At 38.4% G+C, this 25,826-nt stretch overlaps 1 protein-coding gene across 1 annotated transcript; it reads right to left on the minus strand.

The window, feature by feature from the left end:
* Positions 1–2,403: 2,403 nt before the first annotated feature.
* Positions 2,404–25,555, minus strand: LOC129281599 (protein mesh-like). Its single transcript, XM_064113120.1, has 10 exons — positions 25,384–25,555; positions 24,776–24,991; positions 22,818–22,945; positions 21,677–21,976; positions 20,978–21,115; positions 19,449–19,608; positions 17,277–17,525; positions 11,384–11,681; positions 7,838–8,113; positions 2,404–4,154 (listed from the first exon to the last, which is right to left on the minus strand). The coding sequence occupies exons 1-10, from the start codon at positions 25,388–25,390 to the stop codon at positions 4,076–4,078; spliced, it is 1,851 nt and encodes a 616-aa protein (XP_063969190.1). The 5' UTR covers positions 25,391–25,555; the 3' UTR covers positions 2,404–4,075.
* Between the last annotated feature and the right edge of the window lie 271 nt (positions 25,556–25,826).

The raw sequence follows: 25,826 nt of genomic DNA on the forward strand, positions 1-25,826 counted from the left end.
TCCGAGTCGGGAGCAGGCGAGAATAAAGGAATCCGTTATGAAAATACGCTAGTTTTACACATTTTCGACTACAAAGACTGTATAGGATTTTCTTTTCTTTCAAGAGCCAAACACTTGAGCCAGACATTCATGGTAATTTCAACCATTTAATGTAAACATTGGATTGCCCCTGCATCCATGGTTTGAAATCCCAGGGGGACAGGGGACGCGTCCCCTCACTTTTTGGAAAGGGCGGGGACACAATATAAAATGTCCCTCCACACTTTTTTGGAGGGAGCAAAAAAAAAGAAAAAAAAGGAAAGAAAGGAAAAAGAAAATGAAGGGAAGAGAGAAGAGAAAAAGAGAAAAGGAAAAATAAGAGGAGAAAGACGAGTGAATTAAATAAGATTAGGGGAAAACATATAATAACACAACATACATTTTTTTGTTTACGCTTCGTGCTCGCATTGCCCAATCTATGAGATACATAACTACATATATGGAGCTTAAAATATAAAGTTTTGAAGTAAATATACAAAACCTTTCTCGGACATCGAGCTTTCATTAATTGTTTGATTTACAAATTGATTTTTTTAAGTTTTCTGTAATATTACATTTTTTCATGATTTCCTAATAATCATAATTACTTGTCGATATTCCATTGTCCCTTTTTCATCTCGCGCTTTGGAAGACGTGTAGGAAAATATTTATCATAGCTCGATATGATGACAAAATATCTTTAAAATGTCCTGCATGGTCGCACGTCAATGTACATGTAGTAAAAAAAATTTCAGCTTACGCTTCGCACTCGCATCATTTATTAAGCGCGATCCCTATCCACTTCAGAATTTTACTACACAGTGCTCGAAATATCGCTCAAACTCACATTTTTTCAGATCAGAATATCAAATATTTTCAACTCGCACTTCGCGCTCGCATTATTGATATTATAATAAAAATGTAATTAGAATGTCCATATTCTAGGTCTAAATCTTAACACGCACACGCATGTTTATTGAGATACGAATCTTGTTCCAGTTTCAGATCAGAATATCATTTTTTCTGCTCACGCTTTGCGCTCACATTATCATTATAGGAAGATATCCAATTACCCATCCTTTTCCTGATTTACAAACGTGAGATGTCCCGTCTTTTGGTGTAAATCTCAATTTTGTTTCCGCTCTTGCTTCGCGCTCTCATCAAGTGTATAGTCATATACCTTTCCTGTTCATGATTAAAAAAGTGCTTAGATTGTCCAGTATTTAGGTCGGAATGTCAAAAATGTTCAGCTCTCACCTCGCGCTCGCATTATTCGATTGTTGAAATATGTATCTTCTTCATTGTTAACTGCATTTTTTTTCGATCAGGCCAGAGCGTATAAAAAATAAGGATCACAGACATTGCTCAAAATATAAAATTTTAAGGAAAATTGAAAGAAATAAGCTCGCCTCGCGCTTCGCGCTCACATTTTATGTTTATCCGAAACATGTCCTGTGCAAGAGTTTTTTTCACGAAGGTATATTTGTTTTTGTTAAAGAGCCGTACGTGGTGTATATAGGTTCTGACTCTCGCCTTGTAAATAGAGGGTCATGTGTTCGAATCCCACCGCGGTCTATATAGCGTCCTTTGGCAAGGCGTAATCCACACTTTGGCACTCTCGACCCAGTGCTAAATGGGTACCCGGCATGATGCGAAAGTTATTGTATGTTTGAATCTTCCAGCGCCATTTTGAGGCTGCGATGAATGCAAGGAATGCTTCTTAAGGAGTGGAAATTGTGCATTTTTCATGCGGGATTGAAATGAATCCAATAACTTGGGTTATATTATGCAGCAAAACGCTTTGAGCCGTTCTGAGAAAAGCGATATATATACAAACTAGCTACCATTATTGTTATTATTATTACTATTAATGACATACGTATCTCATTCACGATCAAATAAAGTGCTTAAAATGCAATAGGAATATAAACTTGAATTTCAGTTTGAAATGTATGCCTGCACTATTAATTTTGTTAAGATAGTTTTCCCATTCGTAAAGTCGAGTGCTGCCTAAACGGTCCTAATTTCAGTCGAGTACATTAAAATATTCTAGTTCATAATTAAACGTTGCTTGAAACGTCTTTTTTGTTAAGTATAGAACAAATCTGCTCGCATGATTACCAGCTTAACTAATGCAAGAAATATTTGAAATGTCTACTTTCGGATCAGTAGAAAATGCTTGAAATTTTCCTCCTTCAAGTCTGTAACCCCCCCCCAAAAAAAAAAAAAATCAGCTCGCGTGATATGTTTAAAACACTGCTTGAAATATTAGGTTTTCAGGTTTGTTTAAGCCACTTGACCCCGTTCTTCGTTACTTTTTTTAATTTTCTTGTCATGTACATGTATTACACTCACAATTCACACAATCACAAGAAACTAAGATGTGCCATTGGTTGTGGTTTTTAATCTCATGCATAATACATAATACATTATGTGAATAGGCTTAATAATCTTGACGATTACAACATGAATAACTTGGTTGTCAGATGATTTTATACTAACATAATTTGAATACATATTAGTACGATTCTTAAATCTGTAAATCACCATCCTAAGTTCAATGTTATAACTTCATAAAATGGGTATACCACTGAATTAAAGAGGACGGCTTCAGCATAACTACTTGGAAGGACCCGGGTATATTTTATCCGATAATTCAATCACAATTTACTAAAGCGTCCGCCCCCACATCCCTACCCGGGGTGCATAATGACGCAACCAATTCCTCTCTGCATAGGGTGCCCAACTCTACAGACGAGGAAACATTCAATGGGCACAATATTAATAACCACTGCCCGAACAAAATTCCTCTCCACATGATAGGGTGTGAACCTATATGGACGAGGAAACAATCAAGGGCACAACATGAAATAAATGGGGCATAATTAAGACGCAATGGCCAATACATCCGATCTCAAATAATTGAAAACATACACCTTCCTGCTGAGCTTTACATGGTGAAGCCGGCCAAAGTTACGTAAGATAGGCACAGGGGCTCAAAAATGGTACAATTTTCCGCCACACGGGCAATGCCCGCCGCCACTGTGCATATCGCTTCGTCAATGAAATATTATTGTGTGAATCCCATGAAGCGCGTTATGGCAGATGAAATGGGCTTGAGCATGTCACTACGATATATATAACAGAAGGAAAAAAAAAAAGGGGGACATTTTGTGTATTCGTGTATTGAAGAGGAATACCTGGTTGAGACTAAGTAATACACGCTTAAGGATGTACCAACATCTAAATTCTTAGCTGCAGAAAAACAACATTATCTATGGTTGTAAATGTGCGAGAGAAAATTCTAACAACTGAATAGATCAAATCAAACAAAATGTCATGATGAAAATGGAAAACTACTCATGGTTTACCACACTAGCATCGAGAGAAAGAAAGAAACATAAAAAAATATTGATGTATGCATATCCATATATGATTAAATAATAAAAATAATAATAATCATTAACAAAGATCGACTCATGTAGCAGTAAGAAAAATAAGGTAAACCTGAATAAGCTAAACCTAAATAAGAACACCTAAACGTGTTAAGACCAATTAACCATGCCCTGACTAAATGACGTCCATAAGGCCTTTACGTAGGCTTTCAAAGAAGACCAAAATGCCCTCCTCCGATAGGTGAACTCCATCCGGGCGAAACAGCTAGCGGTCGTCGTATCTGATTCCCTCATGCGCCAGAACAAACCCCATCAAATGGCGGCACGCGGACCTGGCACATCTGTTCGCACTCCTCCTTTTCCTGTCAATGGCGGGCTGGTCCTCGGGGCAAAAGTCAGCATAAGTTACCCGAGGTAAGATACATGACCACCCCACGTTAACTGAAGGTAGGAGGGACTGCACTCGCCTTAGCACTTTACCAATTTTCTCCTGTAGCTTCCTCTTGCATAAGCCCCCAATGTCATTCGTGTCAACATGGATGATATTAACATGGGACGCCGAATCAAAAACTGGCCCCCGTATATGTTGCTCTACCTGATGTAATTTGAGGCCTCGGATCCCACGCCACACAACGCCAGCGTCTAGCCCCAAAGATTGATGATTATGGCGAGTTGCATAGACTGCAGACCAGTAAATGATGGAGTCCCCGAGGATCACCAATGTGGGTTTCCGACGTCGACCTGCCAGTGAAAAACATATACAAAACTTCCGGCAGTAACTACTTCAACTACTTGTATGTTTTAAACAGTATATTCATATGTATTCCCCTACAGGTATAATTATAATTTGATGACAGCAAAGCTCTAGGCGTCTCACAGTGTAATTATGTACCAATTCCATTGGTAATATAATACGGATACCTCTATTTCGTTCCCACCTAGTTTGTGACTGTCAATGCATCATATATCCTTATAGAGATGTGTGGGGGACTTAGAATGAAAGTGGAATATGTGATTACCACTACATCAGTGATTGTACTCTTGTGTAAGTACGGTATACAAATGGCATGATTTTGGATGAATTTAAACTACACTAACCCTAAATCTCCGATAGAGTAATCCCTGGACAAGAAAATACTAACAAAAAAAATAGATAAATAATAATTGAATAAATAAAAACCAAATACATAAATCGAACAGATCACTGTAAAAACACCGTGTTCCAACAACACCTAACAAGGAACTACAAATTAAGTAATGAGAACAAACAAAACCAAGCAACGTAAACGGATAGGGACCCTTTCCGAAATATAGCTACAGCATACCCGCCAACTTAACGCTTATGAGTGTCCGAAGACCATATACCCATCCTTTGGATTGCTTCAGACGCAAAACCTGCCATCGCCGCCGAAGTGGCGGCACCTATTCTAAACGAGTGGGATGAGAATCGAGATATTGGCATCTCCAAGGAAGACAGGCATTGCCGGAGAACCGCTGTAAACTCCCGACGGGTCACATTTGATCCGTCAAAACGGCAAAAGAAGGCGCAAAAGGAATGGGGCCTGAAATACATAAATCCCTGCACAGCTCCAACGGAACAGAACATCAAAATCATCCGGGTGGACAGGCAGCAGGCGGAAAGCCGATTTTATGTCGGCCTTCCCCATGCATGCGCCATGCCCTATTCACTGGACTAATGTGACTGCCTCATCGAATGACGCATATACCACAGTGCAATCCGCTCGATTAATCTGCCCGTTAAGATAATTATTCCTGGGGGCTGACAAATGGTGGATCATACGATATTCCCCCGCCTCCTTCTTATAGAACTAATCCCACCGAGGAACACCTGAAATTGTAAAAAGGGGGAATTGGGTATGGACCACTAATACGACCTAATTCAATTTCCTTTCGTAGCTTTTCTAATAAAACAGCCTTCAGCTCGAAAGCAGATTTCAAATTACGACACAGTACAGGTACCCTTCTGCCCGTATAACCTAACCGAAAGCCTTGTCTAAAACACTAAAATACTCTCCATCCTCAACATTACTGTATGTGCGCAGAAATCGCAACATTCTTTGTAACCTAATTGGAGTTTGAGCTAGCGCTCGGAGTTCCGATTTTTCCCTTTGAACAGTGGGCTGCCCCGTGGGATGACTGCCCACACTGTGTACATTCATGTGTGTACTTGCAGTATGGGCGGGAACATTTACCCGTGCGGTTGAACGCGTAGCAGACACCTTGCCCTTTTTGCCTATTGTATGCCCTGTCCATTCCTTGCTTTGTGTTGGCAGACTGGCCTCCCCTGGGTTGGAAGTAAGAGCGAAAATTGCCCCGATAACCCCCCGCCGGACCTTTGTTCATGTAGGGGGCAGCTGCTGTTATGAGCCATAGCTCACTATCAATTAGATCCCAAGATCTTGTTGGTTCTCTTTCTTGTCGTAAACGAAATTGTATGTCGTACGTATGCCAGCCATAACCCTCAAAACGGGAAGCAGTCCGGATTATGTCCATGTACTTGAACACTTCACCAGCCCGCGACTGATGCTTTTCCGTGTAAACTGCCCCAAAAACAAGAAAAGCACTTGTCCACTGTTCAATGGACGTGATACGTGGGACTTTACGCTGCGGTTGCAGCTGCATACTGCCACCTGAAATTGTGAAAATCATTGATTGCTCCATTTGCGGAGTGGGAGCGTCTTTCAACAAAAGCCCTAGGTCTAGAGACTCAGACTTCCAAATTTTTTCCCGCACCGATAAAGGGATCGCGGACCCTAGAGCCTCCCTTGGCACCGCAAGCATCGAAGGGGTTGGCCCTTCATTTTGCAATCTGTCAACTCCACCATCATCACAAATCTCAACAGTAGGCCAAGGAGCCGTGCTAATCGACTCACCTAATGTGTCACTTGATGGACCTGCCACATCCTCTACCTGCTGATTCACTCCTTGACTGCTAGCTCTTGTTACTGGCCTCTCCACTGGCGCCGACCGGGCAGTCACCGACTTCTTCTTTGCTTTCGGCATGACGAAGGAAGGAGACGATACACAGTTATAAGACCACTTAAATTTCCGAGATTGGCACAATTATCGAATCCGTCCCGAAGTTCATGCACCGCAAAACACAGTTGGATCTGAAAGCGAAGTTCCGCTTCTAAAAAGTTGAAGTTGTTAGGCCTACTGCTAAATAGACGAATTAAAGTTATAAGACCACTTAAACTTCCGAGATTGGCACAATTATCGAATCCGTCCCGAAGTTCATGCACCGCAAAACAGCGTTGGATCTAAAAGCGAAGTTCCGCTTCTATAAAAAGTTGAAGTTGTTAGGCCTACTGCGAAACAGACGAATTAAAATTTGGTTGATTCACACAGGACAAGTGTTCTCATCAAAACCACAACTCAAAATGATTATATTATCTCACTAACTCATGCTGAATGCAAGTAAATGCTATTTTCCCACGCCTCTGATGCGCGGTAACTTCCCGAGGGATTCTATTTTGTAAACATTGCGGCAGTATAAACAGGCGGCCGCTTTATTCGGAGCGCCGCTAATCTTACTCGCGGCACCTTTGTGAGCGGTTTCGTTTCATCTACGTGACCGCAAGTACTTATCACAGCCGCTATAAGAACTGCCGCTCCGTGCGGCTACCGCCCGACAAAATGTGCAAATTGCGACTGTAAATCATTTGAGCGATTAAACACCGCTAAAATGTATTATGTCCCGTTGCCCCTCGAGAGCACTGACCACGAATGTCTTTTGCTACTTGTGTACCCGTTCCATACATATTTGTATTGGATCCAAACATTCCTGATACGTTCCGCTTGCCTTCTTATTTCTGTCCGCACGTTCCTGAAACAGCCCGCTTGCCTTATTCCAATCCACACGTTCCCGAAACAGTCCGCTTGCCTTCTTATTCCAATCCGCAGGTTCCTGAAACATTCCGCATGGCTTCTTCTTTGCTTTCTGAAGCTGACCTGTTTGCGGATGTTTCCGGAAGACGCGGAAGGGTTTGGGAAGGGCGGGACATCATCATGACATCGTCAGGACAAGGTCCCGAAAGTTTCAGGAAATCAATATCCGCGTCTAAATTTTGGTCGAGACCAAAATTTGGATGCGGACAAATTTTGATTTCCCGAACATCAGGAAGGGTTTAGGGCAGCGTGCGGATACTTCCAGGAATGTCCAGACAGGTTGCGGAAGGGTCGCAGATTACAATTATTACATTCCGCGCCTTGCCCTGACGCTGTCCTGGCCCTAGTATAAAAAGGGGTATAAGAGAATCGTGAATTGGAACTCTCTGCTTCAATTCCACCCATACACTTGTAGGTCGGGAGTGCTTGCTGATGCTTGGAGGTGGGTGTGTATGGGGTGTGGGTAAGGCATGACGGGGGTGTGAGTGTGTGGGGGTACTTGATCGTATACATACCTCGGTATATCTGCTCGGACGCAGTGGATTGCTCCAGGTTTGTGAATGCAGTTGCTTGGTGAGGAAATATCAATGTCACACTCCGGATGTGGACTAAATCTTCCTCTATCAACCTCGGCCTGATCAAGGGTACAGGGACACTCCGGCCTGTTCGTCAAAAAGGAATTGTCTGACAAGCCATTTTCTCCAATCCAACCACTGCACCAGTTTGGGACATTTTCGCCATTGTACCACTGAAGAACATGGACTTTGCTCCAGAGAACAGCGCGGGTAGGACTTGGAAAATAAAATAATTTGGAAAAAGGTAAAAAAAAAAGGATTCAATTGTTAAAAGTTTATTTTAGATGCTGCTCTTATCAAACTTTGTTTTTAAATATGGTTCTCTAACAGGACTCCAGGATTAAAAGTTAACGAAAATGCAATGCCCCGGAAGTTACTACCGTATTAACGTATTGCAACAAGGACGAAATGCGTTGTAGGTGCGCCTGGGGTCATACCATATATATATATGTATGTATATATATATATATATATATATATATATATATATATATATATATATATAAATGTGTAAAGTTATACATGTACAACAGCTTTGGCAACTCTTTTATTTAAATATTGTAAAGAACTGGATGAAGAGAACAATGGTAGGCGTAGCTTAAATCAAGGTTCCCCAGAGCTATCTACCCTTTGGAAAAATTGGTGATGCCGAAAAAATGTCTCTGCCGGGAATCGAACCCGGGCCCCCAGCTTTGAACGCCGGTGCCTTAACCACTAGACCACAGAGACGGGTTAGTGGCTAGGGCGACCCCGATCCGATTGACCGTCAGATAGATAGATTTTCGACACTATACCAATTATAATTTATAATGGCGGCTTGTCATTGTTCGAAACCCACCTTCACCCGACAAAGGAAATTATAATTGGTATAGTGTCGAAAATATGTCTATCTGACGGTCAATCGGATCGGGGTCGCCCTAGCCACTAACCCGTCTCTGTGGTCTAGTGGTTAATGCACCGGCGTTCAAAGCTGGGGGCCCGGGTTCGATTCCCGGCAGAGACATTTTTTCGGCATCACCAATTTTTTCAAAGGGTAGATAGCTCTGGTGAACCTTGATTTAAGCTACGCCTTCCATTGTTCTCTTCATCCAGTTCTTTATATATATATATATATATATAAAGTAAGGGGGCCCTCAGCACAACAAGTAGTGCAGGTACTCATCATTTAGTGTAGATAAACTTGGAAGACAGAAATAACGACGAGTGAGACGTAGCTCTCAGGTTTCCTTACTACAGAATTAGGCCCTCTCAGGCGCCAAACGACAATTCTTCTGGTCACAGTCCCACCGGACAACACACCGCCCTCTCAGGTCGATGAGAGTTCAGCAATAAAATAACGGTAACTACAACTAAATAATTTTAAATGGTAATCATACTCTAACCACATATGTAAAAGTCCGAAGCCTAATTCTGTAGTACTATAAACACACGCAATACTCAATATTATACCCAATTTATACCTAATTTATATATATGTAAATACTATGTTCGTTCCATCTGATTTTCTTTGTAGGCCTGACGAAGGTCGATGATGGCCGAAAGCTTGCAATAAAAAAGGAAACCTGAGAGCTACGTCTCACTCGTCGTTATTTCTGTCTTCCAAGTATTATATATATATATATACATACAGTGCGTAAAAAAATACACTTATAAAAAATCCTTTTGAAGTATACATTTGCAATATCTCGAAGATTTCTCCACATTTTAACATTGGTACAGATCCATCTAAGCAAATGACGATATAGCTGTCGAAAAATATTTCCGCTTGAGTGAGCACCACTTACTTTTGAAAAGTTAGTGAAAAATGATTTGCGCAGAACTTTGAAATAGTTATGCGAATAAAAGTAGACCTTAATCATGAAGAACACGTGGAATTTAGCTAGTAAAATTGATTTGAAGATATCTTTTATTTTTTTTACTTGTTTCCTTGCCCAAAATACTTCGAAGAGTGCATTGCCCCACGTACCCACTCCCCCATACATGAAATGGCTTAGGCTTGATTTTCATTTTTTTGATCATTGTCAAGGTTGGGAAATGTGTGGAGAAACAAGTATTAAATGAAAAATGAAATGTAAACCCACTTTAAATGATAAAAACTTAGTGAAACAATGCTGGAGATGTCTAATATAAACTTTGGTTCAGATTTAGTTATGTTTTCAGATCCAGCTGGCAAAAAAGGGTAAAGGTTGTGCTTACTAAGTGATGAAATTTCAATTTGGGCGGCAAAATTGTTACAAAATGCTTGAATGTATCCGTTTTATTTTAATTGACTAAAAGTGCAAGGGAAATGTATGACAAATGTTTCGTAGGGTAAGTTTGATTTCGCCCTTTCCAGTTGACACAGCGTGACAACGAGCATTTCTGCGCAAACAGATTTCTGCGAGCTTTACAAAAATGGACAGTGCTCAAGTGTAACATTCTGTAAAAACTTTTACTTTCATTGGATAGATGAGACCAAAACCCAAGATTATATGTGAAAAAAATGCCCACATGTCGTATATTTTTTAATTCCCAGGGCTTTTTCAAAGTGTAAACTTTTTTTTGATACGCACTGTATATACATATATATATATATATATATATATATATATATATATATATAATATCAAGAGAGGTGTGGATATTGTACCAATCGCTTTGACCACTTTAGTATAATATATTTGTGAAGAGCAAATGGTGGCAAAGAATGAAGCAGAGTTATACTATGTGGCAAGAACTTTTGGCACCTGGCCTTCTTCATAAATAAAGCAAACGACTTTACCCAACTTCACAAGAATTTACTTCGACCCATGTCACGTACTCTTTTCACTTCATTCTTATTTCTGTTGAGTATGATCTTTTGTTATTCCGTGTGATTTTTTTCACATTTCCGTGTAATTTTTTTTTGTTTGGGTGTCGCTTTAATTTACTGATATTTACCATTATGTTCGTTCTGTTTCTTCTTCTGTAATTTGCTTTGTTTGATCAAGCAAATAAATACGAAAGAAACCCAGTGAAAATCTGCTTCATTCATGACCATTATTTGCTCTTCCACACACACACAAACACCCTCACACACACACACATATTTCATGATAGGAAAAGTAATTACACTGAATAACAGTTTCCTTCTTTGCTGGGACGCACTGTACATCGGTATAGGTCTTTACAACGGAATTACGATACGACTTTCGACAAATCTTTCTGAATGAGCATCACTGATAAAAAAAATCATGAAAATGATTCGCGCACAACTTTGAAATGACTTCTGAAACCATGATTCTTTTTAATTGAAACTTAGAGTCTAACCCGATGCAAATATAACGTCCCCCTTAATCTAGTAATTGTTCTAATTTCTTGTGGGATTCGACTTAACTTTTACTAGTCTGACTTCCTTCGCGCTTTATGATAAATCATCATTTACGAATCTGTTTTTAAAAATGCTTATTTTTTGGAGGGACGATTAAATACAATTTATGAACCTGAAAATAAAGTAAGAAATCTTACATTTCTTGTTGTCTATCTGAATCAATAATTCCAATAGCACCGACATCGAAATTGATCTCATTGAAAGTTAGGCCGGATACACTGTGGCGACCAAGACTATAGACAATCTCTTCCGCCAACGTGAGCAATGGTCCATTAAATTCAACACCACCATCCTCTCTGTAGCCGTAGACAACAATATCAACATTATCCACGTATTGGAGGGCATCTGTGTTCCATGTGATCTCGAAGAAGGACTCTCTCTCGTTGCTTTCCGTTACAGAAGAGAATACATTTACAGGAACCGCCTCAACATTGACTGAATAAGAAAGACAAAGTCAATCATTTTTTAATCATAATTTACATTGATAATATCGAATGCACACTCAGAAGAGACGAAGTTCTACCACATCATGATACTGTTGGTGTTTAAACTACTTAAATTGACATCTTATTTCAGCGGCCATGAATTAAAGAAACCCTTTTTTTTTTTTTAAACGGGTTATAACCCCCCCCCCCAAAAAAAAAAGAGAGAAAAATACAGAAAATGGGAGCAAAATAATATAATTTGGGATACTCCAGGTTGTAAATAATATGATTTGAATGGATAAAGTAAAATCAGACAAACCAAACACTGAATATTTCATCAAAATCAGACAAGGAATAATAAAGTTATGTGACATTCTAAAGCTTTGCATTATTTCGGTGAGACGGTCCTATGCATGTGTTCATGAATATGCTTTGAAGCAAAAAATAAATAAATAAATAAATTGACAACCGATTTGATAATAATTATGATTTCATGTAATCAATTAATACATGGAAGTCATGAGAGTGGGGACATGGCATCATTAACCCACATAATCAATATTCATAACGCCGTGCATATAACAGTTTCCACAAAATATCCATATACTAGAACTCAATAACGTTATTTCTAATCAAATTTTGATGAAATTTTCGGCCTTTTGCTAATTGAATATCACTTCTTATTCAGCCTGAATTGCCCCTGTAAGAGCTTGGGGAACTGCCCCCGGCCCAAAGGGACAGAAGGAGCATGCACCAAAATGAAGGAAATCGGCAGAATGAAAGCAGCTGTTGAAAACTATTAATAATCAGTCCAAGTAATGTCCTATTTCGAGAGATTCCGTCAAAAAAAGGGGGGAATCCCTGGACCCGACCAAACTGGTGCTAGTGAACTAAATTGTATGTACGGCCACCAGAAGTGGTCGGAACTTGGCTCCCCGAAGTGACGCGAATGCGACTACTTTTCCAAGGGGCGCATTTCCCCGAAGGAAAACGGTCCCATTCGCATCACTGAGACCATAGTTTCACCAAATATCTGAATGAATCTACATGTACAACAGCTTTGGTAACTCCTTTTTTATTGAAATGTGTTATGAAAGAAATTAATAGAGATATACACACACTCACACACAACCTCACACACACACACACACACGCACACACACACATATATATATATATATATTTATATATACACACATGTATATATATTTATATATAGGTAGGTAAGTATATAGTGATATACTGCAATATCTAATAGTGCTCGACTGTGTAGGAGCTGAGTATAAATAATTTATTGGTTGGATTGCTTAACTAAGCTAGTCGTACAGACTGTTTCACCCTAAGGCTCATCATCCTAAGGCTCATCGCTGATGAGCCTTAGGGTGAAACAGTCTGTACGACTAGCTTAGTTAAGCAATCCAACCAATAAATTATTTATATATTTATATATATATTCATAAACTCGTCAAAAAAGTTTGGAAAATGTGACTTTGATCGATAATCCCACCTCGGTTTTATTGAATATCAATCTGTAATTAATATCGATGAAAAGATTTATTTTTTTTAAATGATACCTACATGATATGATTATGGTTCACATGGAGGTGTAGTGCTTTGAAATGTGGGGCTAAGTCAAAATTCAAAAGTTGCAAAATGACACAATATTGAAAGTCACTGTTCTTTTTTCCGTGGTGATGAGTGAGTTTCTCAACGGTTTCTTTTGACTTCGATCGATAATCCCTCCTCGGTTTTAGTAAATATCAATGTGTAATTAATATCAATGAATAGATCATTTAATTTTCTTTAAAACGATACTTTACAAGATATGATTGTGGTCCACATGGAGGTGCAGTACCTTGAAATGTGGGGCAAGGTCTAAATTCAAAAGTTGCAAAATTACACAATATTGAAAGTCACTGTTCTTTTATCCGTGGTGATGAGTGAGTTTCTCAGCGGTTTTTTTAATTGTTTTCATGCACCTTTACATCAACATTAACATGAAATCAAACACACCTCTGCACAAGCAAACACATTAAAAAAAACATAAAAAAATGAAGAAGCAGGGGCTTGATTTGAATGGATTTTCATCTCTATTGACACAAACAAAATAATCATGTTTTGTATTGACCCTTCATGACTATTTCTGCTCGTCTTGCAGCTTTTCAATTCAGAACTCATCCAACACTTTTGAATCCTGCTCTTGTCATGATGGCATGATCATAACAAGCATGGTATCATTTTAAAGAGGATTAAATGATCTTTTGAATGATGTCAAATATACATTGTGTCAAATTGGGAAATGGGAGAAATTAATGGCTAAACTCAGATTTCCAAACTTTTTTTGAGGGGTTTATATATACACAACAAAAAAAGTAAGTCCCCCCTTAAACAAACATCAGTAATTTCCGAACCAATGCGAGTTTTTAATATATTTTTACATGAGCGTGTAGGTAATTTTATAGGCTACCCTCTGAGTAAATGTTATGGACGTATTTTACGTCATGCTTCAGTAAGCACCGTCAGAAGGCAAAAATGTCACTTTTTAAAAGTCACAAGCCAAATATCATGACTTTGATTCCATTTTTATTGGAACTAATTCCACATTCTCATCATGAAAAATAGTCAGAAGGCTTGTAAAAGGTACTTTCTAAAAGACGAGACAACTTTTCTGGCTAAATTTCACGGTTGAATGAACACAAATTTGCTATAATTGGATGTTTTACACATTTCTATCAATAAAAATGATAGAATATGATGACAGTTATTTTTGGGAAGAGTATCTTCAACAATATTCATTGTTTCACGGTTCAATGAACATTTATTGAAAACAAAAGATACGATTTTCAAATATCATAGGCATGTATTGTTTCATTATGGTAACTGAAAATGATCTTTTCTCAACTTTTTCGTTATGTTCATGACCAATTAACATGCTTCAATGATTCAAAGGCGTTTAATTAAACATTCACGCTTGAATGAACATGTGGAATGTGATTAGCTCTTTTTTACGTTATTGGAAAAAAATGCAATTTGTAACTATGGATATCTATCACAAACCTCCTTGCATGGTTCATTTGATTTAATTTTTATGAAAATCACGATGTTAAATGCATCAGTGAGCACACAATATTCGAAAATTATGCAAATGAGACGAAAGTTCAAGGCCCTGGCCCCACTCTGTGCCGTATCAAATGGTTATTTTGGTGTACGCACATTTTGGATAGTGTTACACTGAAGCCATGTGCGAAGTTTCATGAAATAACTGTTGGCCGAAGTAACAAAAACCGTCCATGAAACAAACCCTCATTTCATATTTGTTAAAATGTTGACTTCCTCTCTCATAGACTTGTGTACATTATGGATGCATATGTTTAAGAATAAGTAACCCCCTATTCAATGTGGTGGAACTTTTTTTCGAGGCTGTCTTTAGCAATGTCATTTGGCAGTAATGTTTATCAACCTATGGGCAGAATTCTGTGCAAAAATGAAATCGATTTGTTTATTTATGGATGAGTGAGCACACATCAAAGTGGGAAATTGGGTATTTTCAATGTCACAGACCCATTTTAAATGGTAATAAAGTGAATATTGGGGGCAAATTCGGTTTCAAATGTGACTTTAATTGCTGTTGTTTTTATCATCCATCATTTCTATTACCACACACTTTCCGAAGTTTTAAAATTTTCATGGTTGAGCGAGCACATTCGAAAGCTTAGGAATGAATACTCTTTATATTGCATAAATGTATTTTTTCTTACAAATTCTCATGATCAGTTTAATTTATGGACAAATCAGTGGTGGATCAATGATTTTTAAATGGGGGAGGGGCCTATAATCGGGGGAGCCAAAAAACATTTTCAAATTTTAACATGATCTAACAAGTTGTAGAGGATACTACCCCTTTGATGATACGTCACTATACAGGGGCCGCGGAACGGTTTTCAAAGTGGGGGGGGGGGGGGGCTGACCATGCAAAAAATCACAATCGTATGGTCATTTTTACATTTTTGTGCATGCTTTTGGAAAAAAAAGTGGGGGGCTGAGCCCCCCCCCCCGCGGCCCCTGCATTATTGTGCTCACTCAACCATGAACATACGATATCAAAATTGTGTGTGGAGTGGCTAAATGATGGATAGTAAAACAGCATTAACACCATAAAATTCACCTAAAAACAACTTTTGCCCAGCTTTGTATTTGCACAATCTGAAAAACGACTCTTGTGACTTTCAAAAATGGTCATTTTTAATTCAATCTTTAATTACTCATGCATGACTCAACCGATCAATCTCATTTTTCCCCAGAGGTTGCTTAATGAGTGTAGAAAACCACCTACGAAATATCATATCTCAAAATAATTCCGTTCAAAAGTTACAGCAATTTGATTTAGGGGGGACTTACTTTTTTGTTGTGTATATATGTGTGTGTACAGTAAAAAAGTAAGTCCCCCTTATACAAACATTCATAATTTCTGAAACAGGAGTTTTAATGATCTTTTTACATGTTCGTTTATTCAATTCCATAAGCTACCCTCTGAGTGAATATTACGGACGTATTTTATGTGATGCTCCAGTGAACACCGCCAGAAGGCAAAATTGTCACTTTTTAAAAGTCACAAGCCAAATACCATGACTTCGATTCCATTTTATTGGAACGACTTCCACATTCTCACCATGAAAAATAATCGTCAGAAGCCTTAATTTGTATAAGGTACTTTCTAAAAGACGATACATTTATTTTGCTAAATTTTACAGTCGGATAAAAGCAATTGAAAATTTGCTATAACTTGATATTTTACACATTTCTATCTATGCAATTATCGAATATGATGACAGTTATTTTTGGGAAGAGTATCTTCAACAATATTCATAATTTCACGGTTCAATGAACATTTGAAAAAAATACAATTTTCAAATATCCTTGGTAAATATCTAATTTTGGAAACTGAAATCCCATAAACGGGGCAATATACTGGAAACCTTTCATCTCTCTTTTTCTTTTCTCTTTCTGTTTTCACCCCCCCCCCCCGATTCTTACTTGAAAATATGGTTCTATGCTCAAGTTGTCATTTTGTGGGTTGTTTGTGTTTATACTAGAATATTACAAACAATATTTTCAGAATATGTTTGTTAAGTGGCTGCACCTAACACCATGAACGCGCTTCGCTTTTTTAGCAGCCTCCTCCATTCTCAACATGTTTAGGCCTATGATAATCTTGACTATAATTTGTGTACGATAGAAATTCGCTAATGTCTTATGCTTATGTCTGTATATAAAATGAACGAGATAGATTGTAAATGTTGGAAATGGAAATAAACGAAATTAAAAGAAATAAAATAGTTCTAGGTACTGTTTACGGCTCTGGGTACACGATTAACGTCGTGTGTTGTCAGATCAGGATCATGAAATTTTTGTAAAATTCCGTGACGTTGGAATTGTTTTTTGGGCTTATGGAGACGATTTATAAGTAAAACCATTAAATTTATATTCTGATGGCCCTTGCAGATTGCGTCACCACAGAAGTGACCAAATGTTCGGATTGTGTGGGTATTGGTGGGTGTGCGTGGGTGTGGTCGCGTGTGTGAATGTGATTGAAAGGTGAACTTACTTATTGTGAATGTTCCAGAGAAATTGAACGTAGCTCCACCGTCAAGAGACACACGCAAAGGAATCCTTCCAACTTTGCAGAACGTTGGTGAAATACAGATGCCGATGTCGTTGGATATAAATTTCCCAGAAGTCACTGTCCCGTCGAAATCACACGCAATCAAACTGGTTGAGTTGAAACAAGGTCCACTTACAAATACCTGTGTTCCACCAAGCATTGAACCGACCAATGGGAACAGAGAGATATCACCTACCATGAAAAGGCACAAAAAATGGTAAGGTATTAAGGGAGAGAAAGAGGGGGGGGGAAAGATGACATACTTTTTGACAGGACGATTGCAAACTTAGGCATCGAAAAAAAGATTACCAATATATTAAGGTCACGCCATTTATACGCATACTAAACCTTTAACAGTGGCGTAACAGGTGTGGGGGCAGGGGGCAATCCGCCCCCCCCCCCGATGATTTCGCCGGGAAATAAAATAAAAAACGGGGGAAAGAAAAAGGGAGAAAAAATAGGAAAGGGAAAGAAAGCAAAGAAAAGGAGGAAAAAAGTGAAAAATTGAAAAAGTGGGAAAAAAAATGTCCTTAGCTAAGGGATAGACATATATATGACCCTACTTTCGTAAAGTTTAAGGTGGTACGAGTTACTGCGGGTCTGCCCCAGACCCAATGCAGTAGAGGCTCTTCATCTGTAACCTACAAAGTGATCTATTTCGGGGCCCATGTATGGATTCTTCCTGCATTAAGACTGTCTTTAGGACGAATTGGCTATTGAACGAATTGATATTGGACTAAACAAAATTAGACGACATGGTCATTGGACGAAATTGCATTGGACGTTGTGGGTATTAGACCATTTCGATCTTAGACCAACTCGAGAACAGACAAGATTAATGGTCCACCAAATGGGTTTAGCCGATGTGGTTTAAGAAAATAGTGACCAAATTAAAAATCCTCATTGTGCAGTTACAGGGTATATTGTATTTGTAATGCAATGAATAAGTACGGACAACTGGGCGAATGATCCCATAGGTTACCAAAACGTGCCGTCAATAGCCCTGCACATTTTGGTAAATTCACCAAATTGGGCAGTTACAAGTCCACCCCAACAAAATGTTTATTTGGATAAAAAGAGCAAAATCCAACAACCGTAACTTTGAAAATTTTATCAAAATCGGATGTAAAATAAGAAAGTTATGACATTTCACAAAACAGTTATATGCACATCCTGGTCGGTATGCAAATAAGGAGACTAATGACGTCATCCACTCACTACTTCTTTTGTATTTAGTTTATATGAAATATGAAATACTATATTTTTCTCCTTATTGTCAAGTGAAACAACGTTTAATTCCTCCCAGAACATGTGGATTTAGCCTTGTTTAATACTATTTGGTTCAGTTAAGTTGGTCCTTATTGTCAAATCTTTAATTCAAACAATAAAGAACAAAAGAAATAGTGAGTGGTGGACATCATCGACTGACTCGTTTGCATGTCACTGAGTTGTGCATATCACTGTTTTGTGAAAAATAAGCAAAAATTTAAAATACCATAACTTTCTTATTTTACATCCGATTTTGATGAAATTTTCAGCGTCATGCTAATCTGATTTTTCTCTATTTATTTAAATAAACATTTTTCTTGGGTGGACTTGACCTTTTACATTAACGAAATCAATAAGTTTTCCGGCTGTTCTAGGGATCTTCAAGAGGATATTTCTACTTGTTTACCTGATGAGATTTATAGCAAAACAAGTTCATTTGTCAACAGCTCAAGATAATATGAATTCACTAGTTCGCTCCAAAGAAATACAGAAGGGCAGTTCCATAAAACATGTACATCCGAGCCCCTAGTGTTGGACCTTCATGAAATTTTCTGTCTCAGATTTCGTGTTCTTTTGACAATCTGTAATGTTCTCAAACATAACTTGGTCAGTTTATATAAAAAAAAAACATTTTAACAGCATTTGAAATTACGCCCTTGAACGCTTATTACTCGATCATCCAGAAAATATCGCTTTTGTCTTAAAAAGTGGCGGAAGTTCGTACAGACCATTTCCCACCCCCCACGAAAAAAAATGTGCGGAATATATTCCTATCCCCTCGGATCTCCGCCAGTGAATTATTTAATTCATGTAATTAGAACCGTTAATATATTAAGTTCTACACACCGGAAGATGTACATGCTTGTCCCCGGATCTCTGAGTCAATCCTGAAGACCCATCTGCCTGGTAGACCTATGTTTGATGTTGTTTCAATATCGACAATGGAATTGGTCCTAGATCCGCTGACACTGTAATAATTCTCGCCGTCACCAGCATTGAATCCAACCTGTTGGTGAAACCATTGTAGCAGGAACAATGTTGAAACACTTGATTAATTTTTTTTCCTGAAGATTTCCCGGTTATAGTTTAATTCATGGGGGTTTCAGCCCCATGTACCATGTCCTCGTACGTTTTTATTCACGGGGTGTTTCGCTTTCATAAACCATTACGCACAACTTTTATGCACGACTGTAACCATGTTCTTATTAGATACTAAATTTGAATCTAAATATCCATCTCTGTAGATTAAAATTCTTAACTCTAAATGCAAAAGAGATCTGGTCCCTAATCACAGTCCTCTCAGAGTAAGACGAGGGATCGTTCAATTAGGAGTGAGATTCTCATCTTTTGGGAGTGCATTGTAGCTCCTTGAGTGAACAGTGTACATTTTATATATTTCTACTCCAAAAAAAGAGGTAAATTTACTCTCAAAAGATGTAAATCCAACTCTAAAACGACTGGTTCCTGTAATTAGGGAACAGATTAGCTGTTTTGCATTTAGAGTGGTGAGCTAAACACACACTTTAGATACAAAGTTCGTCATTGTTATCTGAAATTTGGTTTCACTTTGTTGAAAAAGGGGAGGTAAGACTTGCGATAGGCCTATCTAATTCAGTTGTGCTTTAGCAAATTTATCAAACACGTCTGTGTTTTAAAGAAAATGTTAATGTTAACAATGAAACCTAACACACGTACTGAAAGTACATAATTATTGCTTAGTGATTGGAAAGAACTTAGAAGTCCTTTGATATGAATGGAATCAAATTTATTTACTTCCTCTTTTTGAGACTGTTGACATTACCAACTGGCTCTTTCGTCCATGATAGCTAACATTTCATGTTAAGAGATCCATGAAGAGCCCAGCCATTTGGCTTTCCTTAGCCCAATAAATCCACCCCTCTGGCAATATTCTAAAAAAATGTAAGTCAAAATAGCTATAAGGAAAAATATTACAAATATTACATATCGTGAAAATGAGATCATCTTGTCCATTATGATACATCTGTATCTGCATTTTGTCGTTCCTCTGTGTCGTAAACTCAAGTCTAAGCTGGAATTCTAGGTCAAACTTTTATTTAATTGCTAGGCTTCGTCTTCTTCCATAAGATAAAGACAGCACATCAACTAATTCACTAAAATTCATTGAGTTTTTCTATTCTCATATTCTTCTCATTTCCCGACATAATCAATTTGTCTACAACGTGTGTGCAACAGGATTAAACAAATTTTAACTCGGTTGAATGACCAGAAAACTGACTATAAAAGTGATTAAATTGTAGTCTAAATATTAGAATACCACCCGAGTACGTTAATTGTTGCATATATCAATATACCCGTATAAAGAGATGGAGGCGTAACATGACGCAATTACTTACCTGAGCTGGGGTGCCACCAAGACCTGTTAAGCTATTACCACCACTTAAAGTTCCAGTGGTCCAGTTGATATCTCCATAGTTGAAGATGGCAAAGGAATATCGGCCATCGGTTACAAGCACAGCCTGAAAGGAATTCCTCTGAAAGAAATAAGGTCAACCTGTTTTAGTGACCACGCGTCGGCTATGGAAGGACCGGCTGTCTATAATTATTGCAATTTCCTTTGAATACTCCCAATTATTTTTTGACAGGAACCTGTCCATAAATATGATTTATCAGTGATAACAAAATCTTGTTACCCCTGGATACTATTTATACATACATGGTTTCGCGTATAAACATGCATGTATAACTAATAACGTACACGTGTAACGAATGATTCTTATCAATATTTAGTTAGTTGAGGACTCCGTGAAGTATTTTATAAAACTTCAAGGCACCAATTTGGGGGTGGGGCCTATTCCATAGATTATTATTGTTCAATTGTTTCTTTCCAATACTCTTCACACTTCCCATGCTTCCCGTTTATCTCCCCTGTCACCTTTTTCTTAAAAACCCGCCTCGTGGCCCCACCCGCGCCTTTCGAATTACTTTCAAGGAACCGATTGCAGATTGCCAGTATATAGATATGGCCAGCTGGCATGATCTTTTGTCCGATTAATTTTGTTGATGTTGATGAGAAAAAAAGAAACGGTTCTTACAATTGAGGTATCAGATGCACCGAAGAAAGCCACATTGTCCCAAGTTGCGATGTACATCCACGACGATACAAAATCACTCATATCATCAAAGGTTGCTCTGATAACATTATCGGCTTCACCGAACAAGCCACCGTTCTGGGCGAATCGTAGGACTTCCCGATAAAATACACTGCCACCATTCGTCGTGTCGACATCTGCCCAGAATGGTGTCAAAAGTGGTCGGCCATCACCGAGAGGAAACGGATCTGGAGTGTATTGAGAAACACTCGACAAGAAGGAAATTACACCGTTGTTGTTCACCTGCATTGATATGAAAACAATATAGTCGTAATCCCGGCTTGTAATGACAATAGGAATGGACAGCTGCTTGCTTAGAAACAATTATTATATAGTGACGTTCGCTGGAATTAAGCTTTAAACTATACACGGCTGATCGCTACACTCCCAGAGACACATATGTAGGAACATAAATTGCATGCAAGGGTGTAGACAAAATGCTCTGTTAAAACCAATGCACCTCTAGTTATCTCCACATTCCAATCGATGTTCTCAGAACAGAATCATTACCTCTTGAAATGTTTTCTGTTAGATCACCTTACAAAACCTGATGTCATATTGAAAACAGCAGATTATATGAAAGTGAAACCCAAATGGTCCTGATGATATCATCCCAGTTCAGAAGGAGCTATCAGCATGGGCAAGCGGTGGTATCATCATGGACCTACTACAGGTAGGTCCATGGTGGTAGCAAGAGTCATTGCATCCTTCCTACCGTCCTACGTGATTTCCTCACGAAATCTTACATCACATGATAGATACCAAATGACTCGGGGGGAGGGGGGGGGGGGGGTGCCATAGTGCATGCTTACTACATGTAGAAAAGAGACAGAGAGGAACCAAGAATGCGGTCGGCATATCCGTGCATGTACAACAAGACATCAACAATCTCAGTGAGTTGACCAGTAAGTGGATGGTCGAATGACATTGGATGAATCACTCGGAGCGTTTCGTCTGCGCGCGAAATATGGCAGCAGAAGCTAGATCAAATGTATTCGCACCGTGTAAATAATTTGCAGATGAACTTATATCTTGTGACACAGGGTAATAGACTATCAAATGATAAGAACAGTTCGTTACTAACAAAGAGACTGGTATGGTCTTGGTCGAAGAATGGGAAGACTACGGCAATCGGTAGCTCGGCTGTGGAACCATCATCATTTGCAGGAAGAGATTCGTCTACTTCACTTGATCCGAATGGGAAGAAAATATCTGTAACAAAAACAATCCAAGTGGATATATATATGTAAATATATATATGTTTGTATGCATGTGTGTGTGCATGTGTGAGAAGGGGTGCGTGTGGGTGTGTGTAGGGTAATTACAATTATCTGTTACAAAAACAATATTTATTATATGCATGTAATATTAACATAGGATAACAAAAGATAACAAAAAGCGCCATAAAATCCAGGTCATCGACCTTATGAATGCATTTTCCAAATTTCATTTTTGTTTTTATTTTCGCATTTTTTTGCGGCCGATGGGATTGAAATCCAAAAATACCGCCCTCTCTGGATAATGTTTACAGTTTTATTTTAGTTTGAGCACTTTCCATGCTTACTTTACATTTAGTAACTGGCACAGATCATACTCTGAAGTTTTCAACCAATTTTCATACTTCAGAAGATGTTTAATATAAACAAGATGAGAATTAGCAAATATATATATCATATATGTTTATATGTTTTTTATTATGCACTGGATCGAACTAAACCTTAATGTAAAATCGGTAAATTTATCATATAAAACAGAATTTTAGTTTAAATCATTCACACCAGCACTGAATCGGGATTAAATATGATTTAGCAATGAACAGTGACGTGCACTTAGGGGGGGGGGGGGTTACGAAGATAGGCTGTAAAGATCAAGTCCATCCCAGAAAAAAAATGTTGCTTTGCATCAATAGCGAAAAATCAAACAAGCATAACGACGAATTTTTTTTATCAAAATCGTATGTAAAGTAAGAAAATTATAACATTTTACAATGTTTTAAATATTTTATTTTTCAAAAATCAGTGATAATGTCCCTCACTCACCATTTCTTTTTTTATTGTTTGTATTGTTACAATTTTTACAAATATGACATGAAGGACCAACTTGACTGAACCATAAAATGTTAAAACAATGGCAATTTCACATTTCCAGGGGGTGAAACTTTGTTAAACAGGACAATGAGGAGAAAATTAGAATATTTTTTTTATTTCATATAATAGTGAGTGGGTGACGTCATCAGTCCCCTCATTTGCATACAGACTACAGGGCCATGGGAACAATTTTTCTCCCAGGCGGTGCTGGCTTAAATTTGACATGCAAAAAAAAAACAATAAAAATTTGACAAGCATAAAAAAAGTTTCACAACAAAAGTAAGGTGTTATTTAAAATACCTACCACGCAGCACCCCCCCCCAAGTAAATCTAGGGGGTGCTAAACCCCCAGCATCCCCGCATTCCAGGGCCATGACAGACTAAAATCGTGCGAAAGATAAAAATGTCATAACTTTCTTTTTTTTCATCCGATTATTATTAAATTTTCAATGTTATGCATGTTGGACTTTTGTCTTTTTATTCAGATCAACTTTTTGTTCAGGTGGATTTTTTCCTTTAAAAAGTCACTTCTATATTTGTCTACATGATCAATAATGATGATAATAGAAGTAATAATAATAACAATAATAGTTACATTCATATAGAGCTTCATACGTTGGTTTCTAAGCGCTTTACATTGTAATTATTATTAGCCCGGTCATGGAATCCATCACTGTTCCACACATAAAGTGCACCATGTCCACTCCCTGATGAGTATCCTGGCCAGGTAATCGTTTATCGGACACATGCCAATCAAATTGAATTTCAAATCCTACCGGGTACCCATTGGAGGAGAGTGACAAACGTGGACAAGTGCCTTGCCAAAAGACATTAGCGCCGGTTTGGATACGAACCCTTGACCCTTGGTTTGAGATTCTAGTGACTAAACCACTACACAATGACACCTCCACAAGAAACCCCACACAAACCCCCCTGCTTTTGATCGGCTGCTTACCTGCTGAACGTCGGCACTCTTCATATCTACTCAAAGCTGTTTCCCAATATACCAAGGTAGCTTCTTTCTTATAGCCATTTGGACCGCCATTGTGTATGCGGGCAAAATCTTGACAAGTTGGTTGACGTTCGAGGCGTTGGAAAGTAGCATAACGCGCCATGTAGCCCTGTACCGCCTGCTCACTGCATTCAAATTCAGCTGTGCATGCCATCCAAGCTAACACGGCAAGAGTGAAAGGGGGGAAAACAACTTTTAAAAACTTAATTATTCAAAGAGAAACTTTGATCATATTTCTAAATAGTATTTTGTTGACAATCTCACTCAATTCAAAATAAAGGAGGACTGATACTTCAACTCAGTTTGAACATTATACACACTTTAAAACAGGTTTACCCAATATTGGGTGAAATAGGAACATGCGTGCTCGTTGGGTAAAAATATTTTGTAGACTTTACGCAATGTTGCATTGAAATAGCTCAATACGGGGTTAAACAAAATACCCAGCAAACACGCATGTTCCCTTTCTACCCGATATTGGGTAAAATTTTACTTAGTGTTTTTAGAGCGTATGTTCCTTTCTTCAAAGAAAGGTCCGAAATTTTACTTACAGCCCATGAGTTCACCTCCTCTTAACAGCGCATCACTCCAGTATGCTTCTTTTATCTGGTATGGGCCGCATGATAGTGAGCCAACATCATCACGACAAACAGGGTCAGGTATTGTACACCCGGATTCGACCTTGCAGATACACGCTAGACAGTCGGGTGCAACAGGAGTTGGGAGCGCTGGAAAATAAAATTTTGGAGTATTACGATAAGGAGAAATAGTGACAAACGTGGTATCACTACTGCCGGTATTACTCACCAATTCCTAAGCAGCAGCAGAAGTAGTGGTATTTATAGTAGCAGTAGTAGTAGTAGTCAGTGGCGTAAGTACGGGGGGGGGGGGGCACGTGCCCCCCCCCCCCCCCCATCGGCTGACCGAAAAAAAAACACGGGGAAAAGGAGGAAAAGAGGGAGAAAGGAAGAGAAACGTAGGAAAGAAGAAATTG

This window comes from Lytechinus pictus, chromosome 18, assembly GCF_037042905.1.
Source record: "Lytechinus pictus isolate F3 Inbred chromosome 18, Lp3.0, whole genome shotgun sequence".
Lineage (NCBI taxonomy): Eukaryota > Metazoa > Echinodermata > Echinoidea > Temnopleuroida > Toxopneustidae > Lytechinus > Lytechinus pictus.